At 38.7% G+C, this 22279-nt stretch overlaps 2 protein-coding genes across 2 annotated transcripts; both read right to left on the reverse strand.

The window, feature by feature from the left end:
- Positions 1-6722: 6722 nt before the first annotated feature.
- On the reverse strand, positions 6723-9944 carry LOC116077165 (olfactory receptor-like protein I9). Its single transcript, XM_031351521.1, has 2 exons — positions 9828-9944; positions 6723-7684 (listed from the first exon to the last, which is right to left on the reverse strand). Exon 2 carries the CDS (start codon positions 7678-7680, stop codon positions 6724-6726), a length of 957 nt encoding a protein of 318 aa, XP_031207381.1. The 5' UTR covers positions 7681-7684; positions 9828-9944; the 3' UTR covers position 6723.
- A 7191-nt stretch (positions 9945-17135) lies between these two features.
- Positions 17136-18074, reverse strand: LOC116077248 (olfactory receptor 1468-like). Its single transcript, XM_031351640.1, has one exon. It carries the CDS (start codon positions 18072-18074, stop codon positions 17136-17138), a length of 939 nt encoding a protein of 312 aa, XP_031207500.1.
- Positions 18075-22279: the final 4205 nt, after the last annotated feature.

A 22279-nucleotide genomic window follows, 5' to 3' on the forward strand; every position in this document is an offset into this window, starting at 1 on the left:
ACTTCGGTTTCTCTCATATCCTCTTCTAGCCATCTCTGTGCCTAAGAGGCTCTTCATCCCAGAGGAGTCCAGTAACTCATTAAAGGCAGTAATTACTGGGGACCTCTGTAGGACCGGTTTTCTCAGAGCCTTACAGTGGTGACTGATTATCACCACCAATGATATTACTATACTTAAGGGAGGGTGGAGTTTGAGAGAAATCACGAAGGGATATTTTATTCCTTTGCTTTTTCTTGTGGCTAAAGCCAACTCTTTGTGGAATGGGGAGGGCAGCCTGAAGAAAGGTGTTTGCAATATCCCTAGAATAATCACAGCCAACACTCATGGACAGAAAATACATTAGAGACCATCATTTATTCAAGAAGCCACAGTGGCTTTTAAATACACATAGCTTGGAAACATTCCCAGGTTTTTATGAGAAATAGTCATGTTGCTAGGGTGCCTCAGACTTCTGTGACCAACTTCCTCTGTTTGCCAAAATGTTGAACACAGGAAAAAACAAAAGCTGACCTGGCTTAGACTATGTTTAATTCTTATTCTAATTAATATATAAGTGAAAAACCTAGATTCCCACCTCATTTTGTTACTCATGTTTTATTTTTATCTCTTTAGGAAAGTATCAATAACACTGTACCACCATCCCCCCAACCATTCTTTGGTGGCTTCACCTTATGCCCTAATGCCACACCTTATGGCTCTGTCTTTGGTCCCGAAGCCATAGATTACTTGCAGTTTCTTACTCCTGGACCAGTCTCATGTACATGGCAGTCATCAGCTAGATGAACTTCTTTATGCAGTGATACACTGCAGACTTTCAATCGAGGTAATCTAAATTCTTTCTCACTGCATTTGTATTTATTGGTTGTTAGAGATAATAATAATGCCTATTTTTGAACATGATGATCTAATTTTGTATAAAGAATCCCACAGGACTTAAAATATCCCATCACAAATCTACATTTACAAGATTTTAAGGCTCTATCCCAAATATCTTAGATCTCACAAACACTTTCCACAAAGTAGAACAATGGAAAAAAAAATCAAGACACAAAACCCAATAGCTTTTGTGCATACCAATTGTCTTAGTTCGGGTTTTACTGCTATGAACAGACACCATGACCAAGGCAAGTCTTTTAAGAACAACATTTAATTGGGGCTGGCTTACAGGTTCAGTCCATTATCAAGGCGGGAACATGGCAGCATCCAGGCAGGCATGGTGTAGGAGGAGCTGATAGTTCTACATCTTCTTCTGAAGGCAGCTAGCAGAATACTAGCTTCCACACAGCTATGATGACAGTCTTAAAGCCTACACCAATGGTGAAATACCTACCATAACAAGGTTACAGCTACTCCAGTAAGTCCACACCTTCTAACAATGTCATTCCCTGAGCGAAGCATATACAAACCATCACACCAACATTAAATTTATGGAGCAAAAAAAATTAGAAAATAAAATCTCATTTACAACAGTTTCAAAAACTATGTAACTTGTGAAGGACTTCAAAAACAAGAAAATTTGAAACAATTAAGTAACAAGCCTGGAGTAACCAACATCTATCTAATTGGACTTAAGCTCTGCTCAATGGGAAGTAATTAATGCCTGGTACTCTAAAAATTAACCATTCGTCTATGGAAGGTGAGATCATGGATCCTAGAGGAGGAACTACTACTTCACTTTCCTAAAGTAGTATAATTTCTAACTGCATTTAAAAATACATATCCTTATACCTACGGATAAGTGTAGCTGATGAACATCATCAAAGAAGTTTCAAAAATGCAGCAGACAGAGAATATAGAAGCTTAAAACTTGTCAAAATGCAGAGAACATGACCATGGCACACTCAAACTCTCTCTGTAAATCCACAGTACTACATCTATATCTCAGGTTCAGAAAGCATTGTAGCAAAGCAGGTGGAAAGATGGGAAGAGGTAGAGGACCAAGACATCTGCCACAAGATAGTGCTTTCCACATATGACAGAGATACTGTACCTAGGAAGCATCAAGAATGTGGCCTAAATAAGACCAGCAAAAGGACATCACTAGCTCACACGCCAATATGAATAGGAGGTGGACCTCATAAGGTCTCACCCCAGAGGAAAAGCTATAGGTAATTAATGGCTGCAGAGAGGGAGGATCATTCTTTGCCAGGTATGAGCCCCTGAGAAGTTGGCTATTCAATCCAAAGTTGTCATCCCTAAACATATACATGTTTGAGCAACTTTAAATGGACCCAGCAATATATATATATATATATATGTATATATATACACATATGTGTATATATATGTACATATATATCTGCATATATATATGTACATATATATCTAAAACAATATAGAAGAGTTTATGAATTTGAGAGGAATTAGATAACTTGGCAGGAGTTAGAAAGGGAGGAGAAAGGCTAAAATTATGTAAAATTGTATTAATATATAAAAATTCACAAAATATTTTAACCAAAATTAATAAAAATAAATATTTTAAAAAGTAAAGTAAAAAAGTGAAGGAAGACCTAATAAAATAAATATTAGCATGTTTTCTTAATTTTAGATCTTTTTTTTTTTTTTTTGGTTTTTTGAGACAGGGTTTTTCTGTATAGCCCTGGCTGTCCTGGAACTCACTCTGTAGACCGGGCTGGCCTCGAACTCAGAAATCCGCCTGCCTCTGCCTCCCAAGTGCTGGAATTAAAGGCGTGCACCACCACCACCTGGCTTAATTTTAGATCTTATATTTTAAAATTTTATATTTAAATTTTTTATTTTATTATTATTAATTATGCATATGTGCCTGTGTGTGCATATATCCCATGTGTGTGGGAACCCTTAACATTAGAGGCATCAGATGCCCCTGGGGCTGGAGTGACAGGCTTTTTGAGCATCATTATGTCTATGCTTGGAACCAAATTCAGGCCCTCTGCAAGAGTGTACATGCTTTTAGCTGCTGATTCATTTCTCCAGCCCTGATCTTAGATTATCAATGTATCTATGTATCTATCCATCATCTGTCTGTCTGTCTGTCTGTCTATCTTTCTACTATCTGACCCTAAACGTGGAAACTGCTATAGGAAATTAAATAAAACATTTCAAGTTATAAATGAGCACAGGCTAGGACTTTCTGAAAAGGATTCCCACAGTGCAGGAAATAATTGCAAGAATTGACAAGTGTGATATATGAAATTCAAAAGCTCCTTAACAAGAGAAACAATCTGTAGAGTAAAGGGATAGTCTACAGAATGGGTGAATCTTTTCCAACTACATATCACGCATATGTGGCTATCTAGGCTATATAAATAACTGAAAGTAACCAAAAATCACAAACACAAAATAATATAATTGACAGTGGCTAATGAATGGATAGTCTCAGTAGAAAAACACAGAATTGAGAATAAATAGCTGAAAAAGATATTTTTTTTCTGAGTCTGACTCACCTCACTCAGAATGATTGTTTCAAATTCTGTGCATTTACCTGCAAGTTACATGATTTCATTTTTTCTTAATAGCTGAATAATAGTCTATTATGTAAATATACCACATTTTTATTATTCACTCATCAGTTGATGGGCATCTAAGATGTTTCCATTTCCTGGCTATTGTCCATAGAGCAACAATGAACATGGGTGGGCCAGTATGTCTGTGGTAGGATATAGAGTTCTTTGGGAATATGCCCAAGAAAGATATAAATGGGCAATATCTACTATTTTATCTTATTAGAACTTTTTATTGATTCTTTGTGACTTTTACATAGTGCATCCCAACATTACTCAACTACCTATCCCTTCATATCAACCCTCTGTCCATGCAAATTCTCCTCACAAAAGAAAATAGAAAAAAAAGGAATTAAAACAAAACAAACACCACTCTGTGGAATTTGTAGTTTGTCACATGGTATACCCTTTTGTTTACACATCTTTGCTTTCAAATGTTTATTGGAATGAACCATTGGTCTGTTTTGAGGTCTCTGTCTTTTGCTACACTACTAGATCCTACATGAACTCCTCCTGGATATCCCATTGTTTTTCTGGTTCATGGAGATTCTCCAGCTTTGGATCTGAAGGGCCAGTCCTTTCACATACTCTCGCAGTTCAAAAATGGAGTAGGTATTGGGGTGGACTTACTCAAAGCTCTGGATCTTGGCCTGTCTTATAGCTGAATTGATCAGTCTACCAGCTCTCTTGCATCTACACCACCAGGGTGAGCTCTTAGCACTCTTCAAGCTAGCTCACCCAGTGCCACAACCAACAAAGGGCAGGGACAGCTTACCAGCTCTCATGTCCTTGGGGCCAGCTCATTGGTGCCCATGCCACAAATGCCAGCTCTACTGTGCTACCCAGATGAGATGCACAGGCCATGAATATCTCATGAATCTTGCAGCGAATGAGGGGCAGAGCCAGTTCTCCTACTTTCAGGAACTTGGGGCCAGCTCTTTAGCTGCAGGAGAGTGAGGAGTGAGGGGGCATCTTTCCCTAGCCTACACAACCTTATGGCAAAGAGATGACAGGGCCAGCTCTCCTGTACTCATGTGCTCAGAGCTGGCTCACCTGTGCCTTCACCACCAGACTCAGGTCTATTGGATGGCACGGTACAGGGCCTTCTCTTCTGAGTGTTGCAGCCACTGAGGGGTAGGAGTAGTTTTCCAGAGTGCTGAAGGCAGTGAGGGTGGGGTCAGCTCTGCACAGCTCTTCAACATCAGCATTCAGGTGGCAGCCCAGACCAGGAATGTTTGAAATGGCCTTTGGTTGTTGGTAATATGAGCCACAAGTATTGACACAGACACACTGGGCTACATGGTTACAGACCTAGACATGGACCTCAGTGGCAGCATAGGCTGGAGCTTCACTACGGCCTCAGGTGACAGGGCAGGCTATTCATCTTAGGCTATTCCTCTCCACCTTCATGTCTCCAGTTCCTTCTCTTTATAGTGCTCAATTCATTTAGCTTCTCCCTTTCTTCCATCTCTCCATCATTTGCACATTTTAGTGGCTCCTGCTTCAGATGGGTCCACACAATGAACATGTCTTTGGGCATCTTCTGCCACCCTTACTGCATGGCATAGGGGTTGTTGGCTCTATCCTATTATTATTTAATTATTATCAAATTGTTTTATTTTTAAAATTGTTATTAAAAAGTAAATACATCACTTCCCCTTCCTTTTTCTTCCTCCAACCCACTCTCAAATAGCCTCCTTTTCTTTTTTCTTGTTATCTAGCTATCTATCATCTATCTACATATTGTATATCTATCTGTCTGTCTATCAAAACTATATATAAGTACAACCTGTTGAGCTCATGTTTCTTGTTTGGGTAACTATGGTTTCAAGGCTAACCACTTTGTATTGGATAATCAATCAAGGGGCTCATTCCTGGGAGTACCTAATTCTCTCTTTCTTAGTAGTCATTAGCTGTCTGTAGTTTTTTGTCTGGGGTTGAGACCCTATGAGACTTCTGCTCACTTCTGTATTAGTGTGTCTACTGATATTATCATTATTCAGGCCTTGTTAAAGCAGACATTTCTAAGAAAGGCAACCACACAGCAGACTTCCTGATATTGTGATTTGTGTAATCTTTCCATTCCTTCTCCTGTGGTGTTCCCTGGATGTAGAATACAGTAGCTATGCTGCTGATGTAGCCATTGAGACAGGGCTTCCCACAATACATTGATCTTTGTATTGTATGCAGTTGTGGCTTTCTTTAATAATCATTATAAATTATTTTTTTGATAAATTTCTGGTAATTGCACACATGTACACAACAACTCTCATCCTTTATTTCTTAATCATTTCTCTCCACAAATTGATTTTCACATTTATGACCATTCTTTTTGGTTTTTGACCTATTGAAATTAACTAGTACAGTCCATGTAACCATGGGTTTAAATCTATCTATTGGATCTTGGTTAGATCAGCTATAAATACACTACTAAAGAAGGTGCCTACATATTCCCAGAGTCTGTGAACAGTTAATAGTTATTTAAAAAAATTGTTGGGACTCTATAAATTCTCTATCTTTATCTTTTTTTCTCTTCTTAAAAATACTCATTTTCAGAGGGCGGGGTGGCAGGCATGGGGAGGGGGGAGGCAACAGGGGTTTGTTTTTGTTTGTTTTTTTGTTTTTTGGAGGGGAAACTGGGAAAGGAGAAATTCGCATGTAAATAAAGAAAATATCTAAAATAAAAAAAATACTCATTTTCAAGAATTTTATAAGTTTATAGACATCACTGAGAATAGTCAACAAGCATCTATGCTAGAAAAAACAACACAGACAACAAAATAAACATATAGTATAGGGAATTAAGTGATGCAATTATTTAATGACATATTGTAGAGAGAACATGTATAAGATTGGAAAAGGGGTGGTAAGTTAAGATATTTGAATATTATTAAATATTGATATGAGATTAAAGAGTACAGATTTATAAACACATAGTCAAAAACAGACAAAATGATAAAATGGAGAAAATTAAGATAGAAAACCATGGGGATAAGAGATATGACTCTAAGTCTACATTACTGTTTCCAAGATCACCTGGACAAAACAAAGTGTGCATATTCAGATCCCCTAAACTTATTTCCCAAATTCAACTACTCATATAACCTTCCAATTTGTTTGGGGAAGAGTTATGTTGTGGGACATTTAAACAGAGGGATCCATGGTGAGGAAAAATTCTGTAGCAACATCACAGTATTAATATTTTCTACAAGAAATTATATGAAAATCTGAAATATTACCATCATAGGAAGGAAGGAATTTGTGTTTTGCATATTATTTTTTCTAATGCATCTTTTATGTCTTTGTTCCTCAGGCTGTAGATGAAGGGGTTAAGCATGGGAGTCACCATTGTGTACATTAAAGACATGATGGTCTCCTTCACAGGAGTGTTATTAGCTGAAGGACATAAGTAGAGACCAATGACTGTCCCATAGAACAGTGACACCACAGACAGGTGGGATCCACAGGTAGAAAAAGCTTTACGGATACCCTGAGAAGAAGGGACATTGAAAATGGAGAAAACAATTCTTGCATAAGAAACAATGATGAGAAGGAAAGGGAGTACAACGATAGGACCCCCTAAGATAAATATTGCTAATTCATTATCATGGGTGTCAGAACAAGCCACTTTCAGCATAGTAGACATATCACAAAAATAGTGAGGGATCACAGTGTCCCCACAGAATGACAATCTGGCCATGAGCAGGGTGTGCAGCATGGCATGGAAGGTGGTCAGCACCCAGGACAGCACCACCAGACTCACACAGAGCTTGGGGCTCATGATGCTCATGTAATGAAGGGGGAAGCAGATGGCCACATAGCGGTCATAGGCCATGGCCACAAGGAGGAAGTTCCCTAGGTCTCCAAAATAGAGAAAGAAGTATATTTGTGCCAGGCATCCTGCATAGGGAATGGATGAAACTTGGCTCTGCATGTTATGTAACAACTTGGGCATTGTGACAGAGGAAAAACAGAGGTCAGCAAAGGATAAATTACTGAGAAACAAGTACATGGGTGTGTGAAGATGGGAGTCCAGAACAATGAGGATGATGATGATGAGGTTGCCCAGGATGGTGGTGAGGTACATGGACAAGAAGAGGGCATAGTATAGGTGCTGGTGCTCTGGAGGGATGGGCAGGCCCAGGAGGAGGAACTGGGAGATGACAGTTTGGTTTCTTCTAGTCATTTGTTTACACATATGCCTTTTCAGAAAAAAATAGTAGCATTTAACATTCCCAATCAAGGTGAATGTATTTCAAATTCATCAGATATTGAGAAGATGTAACAAACTTATATGCTCTACAATAATATCATCACAACTATACTGTTCAGATCAACATGTCTTTATTAATAATTATTAAGGACTTATTAAATTATCTTTAGCATAGTTCATCAGATAGTTATTTCCTAAGCATTTTTTTCCTATTTAGACTTGACATGAAATTGATTTATTTTTCTTGGATTTACCTGGTTAGTCATCCTAGATGAATTGAATTGCCTTGTGATTTATGACTTTCTCATGGTGTGATTGTTTTAAAGATGTTTTCCATACTCTATCTATCTATCTATCTATCTATCTATCTATCTATCTATCTATCTATCTATCCATCTATCTAATCTATGTATGTATGTATGTATGTATGTATGTATGTATGTATCTATCTATCTATCTATCTATCTATATTAGAATATACATACTTCTTTAAGCTTTGCAGAATGCAAACTTACTCTACTTGACTACTCTAAAACTTGACACTATGTGATCAAGTTCAGTTTTGTATTTATTAAACACTGAGGGTATGAGTATATGATTGTTTTTAGTTATTGTTATTATAACTAAAAACACCTACAGAGGATATCACTGATATTGATGTAGGAAAATCAATGTGATGATAATTTTATAAATTATTGAAAATATAAGCACAAGCAGAAGGTATGGACATATATGCAAAATTTATCTTGAGTTCTCCCTCATCCATACATACCATTAAGGGAAGGATATTTTTTAAGGCCCTGATAACAAGTTTTCACAAGTGTCAATCAATTCTTAATGATGTTAGGAAGGTATTTTTAATATTGTCAATGTTGAAGTTAATAGACTTAGCAAATAACTCTTTATAACATGACAATTCCTATGAAACAAGTTAAAGGATATACAAGAAAAGGTGAAATATTCCAAAGAAAAAATTCTAGGGTCAAGACTTTAGCCTCTACTCTTCCTAGACACTCTTGAGGCTGGCTGGGCAGTTATTAGACCCTCAGCTGCTAACATTGTATAGGCTGTATCCTTTAAATTAATTGACCTTTTTTTCTGTTTTCTTCTAGACAGTCTCGACTAGTTAATTCTAGCATGTTTTAAGATGGCAAAGAAATCAGAAAAAGGGCATTTAGAGACATACAAAGCTAGGAATGTAGTCCATTTGTATAGTGTTTGGCCAGCATGCCCAACGTTAAATGAAACCACACAACTGCTTCAGGATGAAGAGAACTCCACTCTGTTGATGAATATTTAGTGCAGCTTTATTCAGTGATGCATACTTCAGAATCATGTTTCAACATTAGATGGGGATGAGACAGTGTAAGGAAAACCATAACTCAGTTTCCAAAATTCGGTTTCCCCTGTGAATGATACGATGGGTGTGGTGTATGTATCTGTAATCCCAGTGCTCCTCTGGAAGATGAAAGGTAAAGATAAGGGAATCCTTGGAAGACTGGAGGCAAGGTAGCCTGGCATAAACTATAGCAAACAATAAGACCTTATGTATTATAAAATCTACATGGCTTCTGATATCCTTTGAACTCTACATAGACTAAGAGATACAGAAACAGAGACATAGAGAGATACAGATAGAGACATAAAGACAGAGAGACAGAGACACACAGAATGAGAGATAGAAAAGAAAAAGAGAGAAAGAGACTTAAAAACAGGAGGACTATATAGCTCATCCTGTGTAGTAGTACAGACATGTCCCAGCACTTGGAAGGCTGGGGCTGGAGATCACTATGAGTTTGAGATCTACCTGGGACACAGTGACTCTCTCCCCACAGAAATCCAAATAAAATTACATAATTCAACTTAATTTTCTAGACCTGTTATTATCATGACATGATATGGCTTAGGAGATTAATTGAAGAAAGAGAAATTGTAAGGAACCATATAGATACTAAAATGTTTGTTAATATTTATAACAAAGCAAATACTTCAACTATATGACAATAATACAATTCAGAGAGATGACAAAGATGTATATTATCATGCCCAAAAGACTGTCCTGTGAAAATACAATTGGGAATATTCAAGTTTGAAGGACAGCAAAAGAATAACTCATTATCCAGATAATTTACCTTGGATGGAAAAGGGCGATTCCTAAATCCTGATAAAAGATTGTGTTTTTAAATTCAGTGTGGGCACAGGAATTCAGCAGGTCTTTGGTCCTTTGCAGTGTCTACACCACATTTCACCTCTTCTGCAATGAGTCTCTATAGTAAGTGGCTGTGAGTCCCAGAGGAGTCCAGATGCTCCAGTAACTCATTAAAGACAGTAATTATCCAGGACCTCTATAGGGCCAGTTCTCTCAGTGACCTACAGAGGTGACTGATAATAGTCACTGGTCACAAATGACTACATTTTGAGGGTAGGGAAGTGGGAGAGAAACTCATGGGTGAACATTAACTTGTTTGTTTGGTGTAGCTTACTCTGTGGGGCTAAGAGGAGTGTTTGAACAGCTACAAAAGTAAACAGACACTACATACTGAACAAAATAATATTTCTTAGAGGAAAAATTTTAAGTTACTTTTAAAGACATATCATTTGGAAAGGTTGCAGCTTGACAATCTGCCAATACATTGTAACTCCAGGAAACAATGAGGAATGAGTGTTTACTGGCATAGAACAGACTTTTTAAAATTTTTTTTTATATTTCCTTTTTTAAGTTTTATTGCATTATAATGAGAAAAGTTACATGACTTCAATTTATCTGAATTGTTAACATTTAAAAACATATTTTAAGTAAATAGAATTAAATCACATTCTTGTTTTCATTTTGTACCCCAACTCCACCCAGAGACCCCCTTCAATACCTACAATATCTTCTTTTGTCATATTCTTTAAATTTTATAAAATATTATAACAATAAAAATGAGTATTATAAAAGTTGTTTGATATAAAACAACAATCAATTTAACAGTCTTATGTAGAGGCTTGCCTATGGCAATACCAAAAATATATACATTTTTCTCAGTACAAATTTTAAATAATTCCAAACGTATTAACTCTATATTTCAAAATAATACATCACTACTAATATTTTCTTAAATGAACATAAATATATGAAGTGTTTTTGTTTGTTTATTTGTTTTATACATAGTAGAGCTTAAAATCTTGGCTCTTACTGTGGTAACTTGACACAAGAGTTACAAACATCAGGCAAAACATTCAGTCTTACTCTCTGTTGTTCTCTTACAAACGTCCTCCCAATTTAATTGTCTACATTTCTTTTAGGTATATAAATACTTTTAAAATATGTAAGCTGTTCTGAAAACCATAGCATAGTATAAAAACATGAAATAAACAATACTACTAATAGAGAGGCTGAGATAGGAGAAGCAAGATTTCAAGACCAGTATGTTGTACACAGCAAGATATTGTCACGAACAAACAAGCTGAAAGTGTATATGGATTGTACAATATTGAACCTATTTCTCCAACTACCAAATTAGAGAGACCATTGGATGACAGTCAATAAATTTCTAATTCCTCATACCTTTGGATTTCAAGCAATTAGGATATGTTGGTAAAATTATTTTTCATATTAAGATATTAAGAAAAAGTAATTGTTACTTCCTGTTGTTGTAAGAGGTTGAATTAGGTTTGTGTGGATTCTTGAAAAATTACTTTATTGTTTCTTCTAGGGTGTAGTTTTGCTCCTTATGTTTCCCATCTATTATCCTTTGTAGAGCTGGATTTGTGGAAAGATATTGTATAAATTTTGTTTTGTCATGGAATATCTTGTTTTCTTCATCTATGATAATTGAGAGTTTTGCTGGGTATAGTATCCTGGGCTGGCATTTGTGTTCTTGTAGGGTCTGTATGACATCTGCCCAGGATCTTCTAGCTTTCATAGTCTCTGGTGAGAAGTCTGGTGTAATTCTCATAGGCCTGCCTTTATATGTTACTTGACTTTTTCCCTTACTGCTTTTAAAATTCCTTCTTTGTTTAGTGCATTTGGTGTTTTTATTATTTTGAGATGGGAGGAATTTCTTTTCTGGTCCAGTCTATTTGGAGTTCTGTATGCTTCTTGTATGTTCATGGACATCACTTTCTTTAGGCTAGGGAAGTTTTCTTCTCTAATTTTGTTGAAGATATTTACTGGTCCATTACCTTGGGAGTCTTCACTCTCTTCTATGCCTATTATCCTTAGGTTTGGTTTTCTCCTTGCTTCCTGGATTTCCTGAATGTTTTGGGTTAGGAGCTTTTTGCTTTTTGCGTTTTCTTTGACTGTTGTGTCTTCTGAAATGTTTTCTAAGGTGTCTTCTGCCCCTGAGATTCTCTCTTCTATCTTTTGTATTCTGTTGGTGATGTTTGCATCTATGACTCCTGATTTCTTTCCTAGGTTTTGTATCTCCAGGGTTGCCTCTCTTTCTGATTTCTTTATTGTTTATATTTCCATTTTTAGATTCTGGATGCTTTTGCTCATTTCCTTCACCTGTTTGATTGTGTTTTCCTGTAGTTCTTTAAGGGATTTTTGTGTTTCCTCTTTAAGAGCTTCTAGCTGTTTACCTGTGTTCTCCTGTATTTCTTTGAGGGTGTTATTTATGTCTTTCTTAAAGTCCTGTATCATCACCATGAGAAGCGTTTTTATCTCTGAATCTTCCTTTTCCATTGTAATGGTGTGTCTAAGACTTGCTATGGTGGGAGAATTAGGTTTTGATGATGCCAAGTAACCTTGGTTTGTGTTGTTTATTTTCTTATGCTCCTCCCCACCATCTGGTTATCTTTAGTGCTACTTGCCCTTGCCAAATCTGACTGGAGGCTGTCCTTCCTGTGATCCTGGTTGTGTCAGAACTCCCCAGAGTCAAGCTGTCTCTGTGATCCTGTCATTCTGGGATCCTGTGATCCTGGGCTTAGTAGTGCACCTGGGAGTGGACCTTCCTTTGGGTGTTGTGGGACTGGCTATAGAGCTTGTGCCCAAGGTCTGCTCAGGACACCAGCCCAGAGAAACTGGAAGGAACCAGAACCACTAGGCTGGCAGAGCTCCTGTGTGCCTGGTCCCACTGGTCCCAGTTATTCCTGGTATTGGGACAGATGTTGGTTCCTCCTCATCTCTGATCCTGGGCATGTCAGAGCGCCTGGGTGAAATATGCTTTTTAAAACAAGCAAAAAGTGAAATATGCTTTTTGAGATAACTTTGAACGAATTGTCACATGTGTATATTTTACTTTAATTTTTAAATCAAAATTAAAATTTAAAAATGTCAAACTATAGTAAGTAATTGAAAGCTCTGATATATGTGAATACCCATATATCAATACACAAATTAAGGCTTAAGTTAAGTACTTGATTAATAGTGACTATAGCACACAATTTAATTATTTGTACAGAGGTAGGGGGGAAAATCATGAGATTTTTAATCATGAGATAAAACATGACTTAAATATAATTTTTTCTCATAAAAAGGCTGTAGAAGTATATATTGTTATGGGGTGTATATACAAGCTTATAGGAAATATAAAAGTATGTACACAAACAAATTTTAACAATTTGTCTACATTGGATAAATATCAATTTTTGTCCAAAAATCTTTACTATGTAATAGGCCAAATATCAATTAATAGTTTATAATAGCCAAGTTAATTGTTGTTAGAGGCAAGAAATAGATGTTTTCTAAAATATATTTATGATTTTGTTATATCACCACAACTTTATAGTAAAATATTAAACTTTACTTTAAATATGAGAAGAGATGAATTTATATTAATGTTCCCTTTTTGCCAAAGAGTTGTTGAGGGCATATTTAAAACCCCAAACATTTGATTATAATAGATGGCAATTGTTTATAGAAGCTTTGTTTACCTTCTGTAAAAACCTTTTTGTCTTTTACTAGACAATATCTAACAAAGGCTTAAGTCTTGTGGTGAGCTGAAGATGAGGTCTTACTCAAAAGCAATTTTAAATAAGTAACTCATTTTCTTAATTAAAAATAAGTTTTGATATAACCAAGGCTTAAATATTGAAAAAGATATTGCCTCTGAAACTTTTTCTAGAGTAACTAATCAATGTACACTGAAAAATTTAAAGTCTAGCGACAAAAAATTATAAAGGCAAAATTTTAAGCTAAATCTTTAAAATTACCATAGCTGGTGTCTGTGATGAGCTCTATCTCCCTCCGCTGGGCTGCTGTCCTGTTGTACCAAGCAGACACAGACAGCCCGCCTGCCGAACAGCCAGGGTGGGAAGCCGAACACAGATCCACGCTGTCGGTGTGCAGGCTCCCATCTCTCAGGATTCGTCCTGCGTCCCACATATGTTACTCCTCTTGCAAGGCTCCCTCACAGCCACACTATCGCCTTCCCTCTTGCACTGGGAGGGAGTGCTGTGTTCAAAGGCCCCCAGCCGCCATGTTGACCAACCCAGACCATGTGTAGTGAATTATAAGTCTTTTAAACACCACTAACACAAGACACAGACTGCAATCACTCATCAAGACAAGGACGGACACAAACCGACAAGTAACACAGACTTAAGACTAGGAATTTCTCCTGAATAAGCCATAGAGAAATCAAGACGTCTTTCGGTTTCTCTGTGTCTCTGGGATAGCTCTGAAATCCATTTTCTTTCTCTTTTTGATCTTTCTATACATATATATTTTTTAAATTTTGCTATTTTTATTTATTTTTATTATTTATTTATGCCCTAACCTGCCCTCCTGAATGTAACTCTTAGCTATGGGACTACCACCTGACTGTTTCTGGTCCTGACTGTTGTTAAGGGAACTCTAAATTGAGATTATCACTGGGCCAGTGTAATCCCATCTTACCTTGGCAAACTTGCCGTTTTCATCTCTGTTGCCTAAGAAGCTTCTCTGAGGTAGCAATGCTCTTTAGTGCCCTCCTCATTTGCAGCCCCATCATCGTTGGGTGCCATCTGTGGCTGCCTGCAGCCACACATGAATGGGTATTCTGGAATGGGAGTAAGAGCCTGAGAAAAATTAAGGGAACCAGAATGTGGAAAGGGGTTAAAAAATGAGACTGAGGCATGGTGTGTTTTCAGTCCTCCATCATTATTCAACTGTCTTTGTTACAAGCAGATAGGTATAGCAAAACTCCTCCCCCAAGTCTGCCAGCAGCTCATGGCCCAATCAGCACCTTCATCTTCAGTCTCTGGAGATGCGACTTCCAGCATAACGGGAACTTGGAGAGAGGTGTGGCTATTAGCAGGAGGTTGGAGAGAGGAATGGATATTTGCAGGAGCTTGGAGAAAGGCGTGGCTATTTGTGGCAAGGCAAGGTCTGAAAGAACCAGCTCTTAGTTGGGGGAGGGTCTAAGTGCCTGACAAATACAAAGGTGGAGGCTCGAAGCCAACTATTGGACTGAGCACAGGGTCCCCAATGAAGGAGATAGAGAAAGGACCCAAGAAGCTGAAGGGGATTGTAGCTCCATAGGAGGAACACCAATATAAACTAACTAGTACCCCAGAGCTCCCAGGAATGAAACCACCAACAAAAGAGTACACATGGTGGGACTCATAGCCCCAGTTGCATATGTCCCAGAGGATAGCCTTGTTGATTATCAGTGTGAGGAGAGGCCCTTGGTCCTGTGAAGGCTCTATGCCCCAGTGTAAGGGAATGCCAGGGCCAGGAAGGGGGAGTGGGTGAGTTGGTGAGCAGGGGGAGGAGGGAAGGGCTAGGGGGTTTTCAGAGGGGAAACCAGGAAAGGGGATAACATTTGAAATGTAAATAAAGAAAATATCTAATAAAAAGAGTAAAAAATTACAATATTCTATTTTTTATAACTCCCTCCCATAAAAAACAAACAAAAAATCCCTAACATCATGAAATTTGTAGGCAAATGGACTGGGTGTAACTAGAAAAAAATTATCATGAGCAAGGCAACACAGACTCAGAAAGACAAACATGGTATGTACTCACATATAAGTGGATATTAGTTGTGAGGTAAAGGATAAACCCACTACAATCCACAGGCTAAGTAAGGAAGAGGGCTTTAGGAGGAACACCTGTAAAGGGAAAATAGAACAGATTTTCCAAGTGGATTGTGGGTGGATTAAGAAAGAAACATGAGTGATCAGGTGTGTGAGGGAGGAATGTTGGAAGAGAGTAAGTGGGAAGACAACTAGCATACTGGGCCATTTAGGGAATGATGTTAAAATCTACTGTAAAGGAAACTTCCTGGAACCTATAAGGGTGACCCTAGTGAGGACTCCTAGTAATAGAGGAGAATAACTCCAACTCGCCATCTTTTGTAACCAAGCAAGGTTTCTAGTGGTGGGACTGGGACACCAACCAAGTCACAAAATCCACATGAGTCTTGCCTATAAGATGTGCGGAGGCAATGGTGATTCAGAATTTGTGGGTGTGGCAAAACAATGGCTGATTTAGCATTAGCCCCTAGCAACTGAGAGGAAAGCTATGCTGGACACTCCCTGCATGGCCAGGAGCCAGAAGTTGGATAACTCAGAGGCCTAGGGTAGAAGCAAATACAGCTGTCAGAAAAAGTCAATGAAAATTATTCCTGACCCTATTCTGCTATACTGATAGATCAGTACCTAGCCCTATTGCCATCAGAAAGGCTTTCTATGGCAGTTGATGGAGCAGATGCAGATGAGGTGGAGCTCAGGGAACACTTTGGAACAGGGGGAGGGAAGATTGTAGAAGCAAGAAGGGTAGAAAACATGAGGAGAACACAGCACATAGAAACAACTAAACAGGTCTACAGGGGTTTCCAGAGACTGAAGCAGCAATCACAGAGCCTGCATGGGCCAGCACTAGGCCCTCTGCATATATGTTGTGATTGTTTAGCTTGGGGATTCTGCAGGGCTTCTAACAGTAGGAATGGGGGTATCTTTGACTCCTTTGCCTACTCTTGGGACCCTTTTCTTCCTCCTGAGTTGCCTCATCCAGCCTTGATATGATGGTTTGTGTCTAGTTTCATTTCATCTTGTTATGCTGTGTTTGGTTTGTTTCCATGAAGGGAAACAGAGGATCAATGGATCTGTGAAAGAGGAAAGGTTGGGAGGAGGCTGGAAGAGTGGAAGGAGGGGAGGCTACACTTGGGATATATTGTATGAGAGAAGAATAAATAAAAAGAAAAGAGAAAGTAAAGAAAAAGTTTACTGAGCATCAACATAGAATCATGCTATATTATTTATTCATATTTAAAAAGTATACTCTAGTCAACACAAAAATTTGTCTAACATCACAAAATACTAGTATAACAAGAATGTACAGAATGGAGATCTGATAAAACAGTGGCTGTTACCTAATGTTTTCTAGAATCACATGTGCAAAACTCCTGTTTGCAAATAGCAGTACTATGTAGTAAGTTCTTGAGTTTGGGTCTCATTGCAGAGGTACATTTTATAATAATAGTATCAATATATTTACTGGTTAAATTTAAGTAAAAATCCCACTGGAATCATCACAAAGATATTTTCTTCTTGCAAAGGACTCTTATCAGGGCCTCTTTCATATCTCTGTTCCTCAGGCTGTAGATGAAGGGGTTCAGCATGGGAGTCACCACTGTGCACATCATGGCCATGACAGTCTCCTTCACAGTAGAGTTATTAGCTGATGGACATAAGTAGAGAGCAAAAATTGTTCCATAGAACAGTAAGACTACAGACAGGTGGGATCCACAAGTGGAGAAAATCTTTTGTATAATCCTATTAGTAGAAATCTTTAGAATGGAGGAGACTATTTGTACATAAGACACAACAATGAGTAAGAATGGGATGACTATAATGAGCCCTCCTAGGATTAATATCATTAATTCATTAATATGAATATCAGAGCAGGCTAACTTGAGCAGAGCAGATATGTCACAGAAAAAGTGGTGGATCACATTATCTTCACAGAATGACAATCTAGCCAAGAGTATGGTGTGCAACATAGAATACAGCATGGTAATCACCCAGGACAGCAGCACCAGCCACACACAGAGCTTGGGGCTCATGATGCTAGTGTAATGCAAAGGGAAGCAGATGGCCACATACCGGTCAAAGGCCATGACCAAAAGAAGGATGCTCTCCAGGTCTCCAAAAACCAATAAAAAGTACATTTGTGTTAGACAACTGGAAAAGGAGATGGATGTGTCCTGTCTCTGCATGTTCTGCAGCAATTTGGGCATTGTGACGGAGGAAAAGCAGAGGTCAGAGAAGGACAAGTTGCTGAGAAACAAGTACATGGGTGTGTGGAGATGGGAGTCCAGGTGAATGAGGATGATGATGATGAGGTTACCCAGGACAGTGGTGAGGTACATGGCCAGGAACAGGGCATAGAACAGGTGTTTGTACTCTGGGGGAATCGGCAGGCCTAGGAGGAGGAACTTGGAGATGACAGTTTTGTTGTTCATTATCATTCTTCGTCCTTTAAAATTCAAAATAAAAATGAACATTAATCTATGACATATGTTCTCCAACAATGGATCTGCCAGTCATCATCGCAATTATATTTTCCTCTATTAATTTATTTATTCATTCATTTTAGATCCAGATCGCTGCCCTCCTCTGAGTACCCACCTTACGCAGTCCCTTCTACTCTCCCCCATTTCCCCTCCCCATCTCCTCCTCTGAGGAGGAGAGGATGGAGCCCCTCCCAGGTATCCCCTAACCTGGCACTTGAAGTCTCTGCAGAACTATGCACATTCTTTCCCATGGAGGCCAGACAAGGCAGTTCAGTTAGGGGAATTCGATCCTCAGACAGCCAACAGTTTTAGGAACAGCCCCTTCTCCAGTTGTTGGTGGAGCCACATGAAGACCAAGCTGCACATCTGCTACTTATGTGCAGTGTGGTTGGGGGCTATGCCCAGCCTGGGTATGGTCTTTGGTTGGTGGTTCAGCCTCTGAGAATCCCCAAGGGTCCAGGATAGTTGACTCTGTTGGTCTTCTTGTGGAGTTTCTGTACCCTCCAGGGCCCTTCATCCAACTCTTTCATAAGACTCCCTGAGCTGTGTTCAATGTTTGGCTGTGGGCCTCTGGATTTGTTTCAGTCAGCTGCTGGGTGGAGCCTTTCTGCACATAATGTACAGTTATGCTAGGCTCCTGTCTGCAAGCATAACAGAGTATCATTAACAGTGCCAGGGATTGCTGCTTGCCCTTGGGATGGGTTTCAAGTTTGGCAAGTTATTGGTTGGCTATTCCCTTAGTCTCTGCTACATCTTTGTCCTTGCATTTCCTGTAGAAAGGACAAATTTTGAGTCAAAAGTTTTGTGGGTGTGTTTGTTGTTCTTATCCCTCCATTGGGGGTTCTACCTGGACACAGGATGTGGCCACTTCAGGTTTCATTTGCCCACTCTAGGAGTCTAAGCCAAAAACACCCCCATAGACTCCTGGGGACTTTCCTCATCCCAGGTCTCTGGCATGTCAGAGAGATTGCCTCTGCCCCCACCCCCAACAGCTTCCAACTTCCATTTATTCTTCTGGCCTCCTAGCCCTCTCTTCTGTCTCTCTCCACATTTGATCCATGCCCTCCCCCCCCCAGTTCTCCTCCTCTTACCCTCTCCCATCCACTTTCTTCCCTCAATTTATCTCCTTATGACTATTTTATCCCCCTTCTAAGTGACAGTAATTATAATCTCAAAACTCCTAATGCTTGTAATCATTCCACTCATTAATCATTTTTCAACTTTAATAAGTTCCAATGTCTCATCTAGACAGTTCTATGCCATTTCTACTGAGATATAAAGTGGGCTAATGCTTTTCTCTTCTGGTACCTGCTCATTCTGGGTAATTATTGTTTGTTCATTTGTAATTTGCTCTGTTATTTTGTACATTGATGCTCTTGAAGAATTTGCTTAAACTTTACCATCATAGTTTCATATAAATTTCAGGATAATCTCGCATATCCCAGTGCCTAGCTTACCATTTCAAACTCAGACTTGCATGTCCTTGTAACATACAGACTTCTGTTCCTCTGTTAACTAATCATCTTACTTCCAGTGCACGTATGACAGGCATCAGAAGCTCAAAAGGCTTAAGTGAAATTCTTATCTTAATTTTACTGTTTTCAATGCATTCCTCATTCTCCTACCTCTCTAGTCTGCCATAGCATAGTAAAAAAAAATTGCTTCTTTTGGTCAGAAATCTGTGAACCCCAAAGACTGTCCAGATAACCCTGGAAATTCATGTGGATTGACAGCAAGACACCTGCCTATTTTCTTGAATGTCCCAGCTCTGCTGAAGCTGAGTTAGTTTCTGCTTCATGATCCTGCTCATCTTCATTTTATTTGTAGACACAGGAATAGCAGCCTTTGCACTCATCACCTATCTGCACCATATCTACCCACATCACCCTGCTGCCACCCCCAGGCCTTAGGTGCCCTGCATTTGAGTGGAGTCTAGATCCTGAATAACTCATTAAATACATAGCAATTACCCAGGACCTTACTACGAACAATTTACCTCAGGGATCTCTAATGGAAACAAATTATAGTCACTAATCTCTTCTTACACTTATGGGAAGGTAGAATTTATACAATAACAGCATCAGCAACAACAAACAAAACAAACAAAGAAATAACAAAAATAGAGTCAAACAAAGCATGGAGAGATGCACACTCATTCTTTGTTTAGGTAATGTAGTGGCTATTCCTGGTTGTCAGCTTGACTATATCTGGGATGAACTGCAATCCAGACTTGGAAGGCTCAGCTGTGATCCTAATCTGGAGCTGGGAGATAAAAGTTTCTGACCTGGATTTTGGCATGGAGATCTTGAGGCATATGAGTCCCAGAAGATTAAGACAGGGAGATCTTTGAATTCAAGGTCATCTGGAACAAAGCAAGTCCCAGAACGAGGCATGGTGGTACACACCTTTAATCTGGGCCACACCTGCTGGAGATCTACATAAGGACATTGGAAGAAGGAAGATTTACTCTCTTCGCCTGCTTGCTTTGTGGGACTGAGCAACTGCTAGATCCTTGGACTTCCATTCACAGCTGCTGCTGAACATTGTTGGGGAGTGGTACTATAGACTGTAAGTCATCAACAAATTCCCTTATTATATAGAGACTACACATAAGTTCTGTGACTCTAGAGAACCCTGAATAATACAGGTAAAAATCAAGGCTTATGTTTGACTGGCTCCCACTTTATTAGAACAAATCCTAGTTCTTCAAATGTTTCTCTTATCAGTCTTTATAACTATCCATTCTGTGTCCTAAATCACATGAATGGGCATCCCCCCACTCACTCTAGATGTGTCTTTTTGTGATACTGGACAACACTGTCTAATGAATCTGTCACATTTCTCAAAGCTGACAAAACAGAAGAAATGTCAACAGACCTCAGTAACTTTCTCTGAAACGACATAACTTATTCTGACTGCTTGCACTTTCACAGGTTGACAGTGTTTGATGCAGCTGAATTCAGACTTTGCCCACTTAAACATTGTGGACTAGCATTACAGAGGGGAAACCATGTAGGAAAAAACCAAACACAACTTAAAAAGATGTTATCCTTATGTACCCCAGATCATTCTCAAATATGCCTTTGTGCTCTGAACACTGGGATGACATGAATGTGCCATGATGCCTAGCTTCTGCTTCTCCTGTAATGAACACTACTTTTATATTTTGCATGCATATGTGCAAAGATCAGAATTCAGAGAAATCACCATCAACTATTACCACTGATGGGCCAGTGGACTTCATACCATCTTTACATGTTAAGCCCACAGTTCTCAAATTAAACAGCACATGAAGATCATAAGGGAATTGTTTCTATACCTTTCTATCACCTTGAATTATGTAGAAACACTGAATTTGATTGAGTAGCCCTTATTGTACATTTACATGAACACATAAATGATATTAATGTAACCTTGATGGACTGTACTTAGGAATACTCTCATTCAATAACAGTAAAACAGAGATTTGTGAATTGTACAGATAAAGTAGGTAATCATAATTTTTCAGAGTTTGTGAAGACCCTACAGATGAAAGTATAGTGAACAACCCTTCAGTAGTACATCCATGAACTCCACCTCACAGGGCTGCTCCTGTGTTGAAATGGTAGAATTCTGAGAGGAAAAAAATGAATAATTTTAAGGAGTCCATCAATATTAAAGGGGTTACATGATGACCATGAAAAAAACTACTTGCACAGTGTGGTGCAGTCTTGGAGACAGAGAAAAGAAGAATGCTATCATACCTCAAAAACTGTCGTGCATTACACTGGAAATTCATGTGGATTCACAGGAAGACACCTGCTTATTTTCCTGAATGTACTTGCTCTGCTGAGGCCAAATCAAAGGTTCTGGTTGATGATCCTGTTCACCTTCATTTTATTTGCAGACACATGAATAGCAGCCTCGGTACTCATCACCTATTTGCATCATCCCTATCCATGCCCCTTGCTGCCATCCCTGGGCCTTATGGGTCCTACATCCCAGAGGATTCTAGATTCTGTATAATGAATTAAAGACAAAATAATTACCTAAGGCCTTTCTAGGACCAATTTACCTTAGTGATCTACAATGGAGACCAATTATAATCACCAATCACTCCTTCATACACTTAGAGGAAGGTAGACTTAAAAAAACAACAACAAAGAAAACTAATAAAAACT

Source organism: Mastomys coucha, unplaced genomic scaffold (genome assembly GCF_008632895.1).
Source record: "Mastomys coucha isolate ucsf_1 unplaced genomic scaffold, UCSF_Mcou_1 pScaffold5, whole genome shotgun sequence".
Classification (NCBI taxonomy): Eukaryota; Metazoa; Chordata; class Mammalia; order Rodentia; family Muridae; genus Mastomys; species Mastomys coucha.

What these genes read in the sequence shown, in the direction of transcription:
- LOC116077248 (XM_031351640.1), bottom strand. Translation starts at nt 18,074, where the DNA reads ATGATAATGAACAACAAAACTGTCATCTCCAAGTTCCTCCTCCTAGGC.
- LOC116077165 (XM_031351521.1), bottom strand. Translation starts at nt 7,680, where the DNA reads ATGTGTAAACAAATGACTAGAAGAAACCAAACTGTCATCTCCCAGTTC.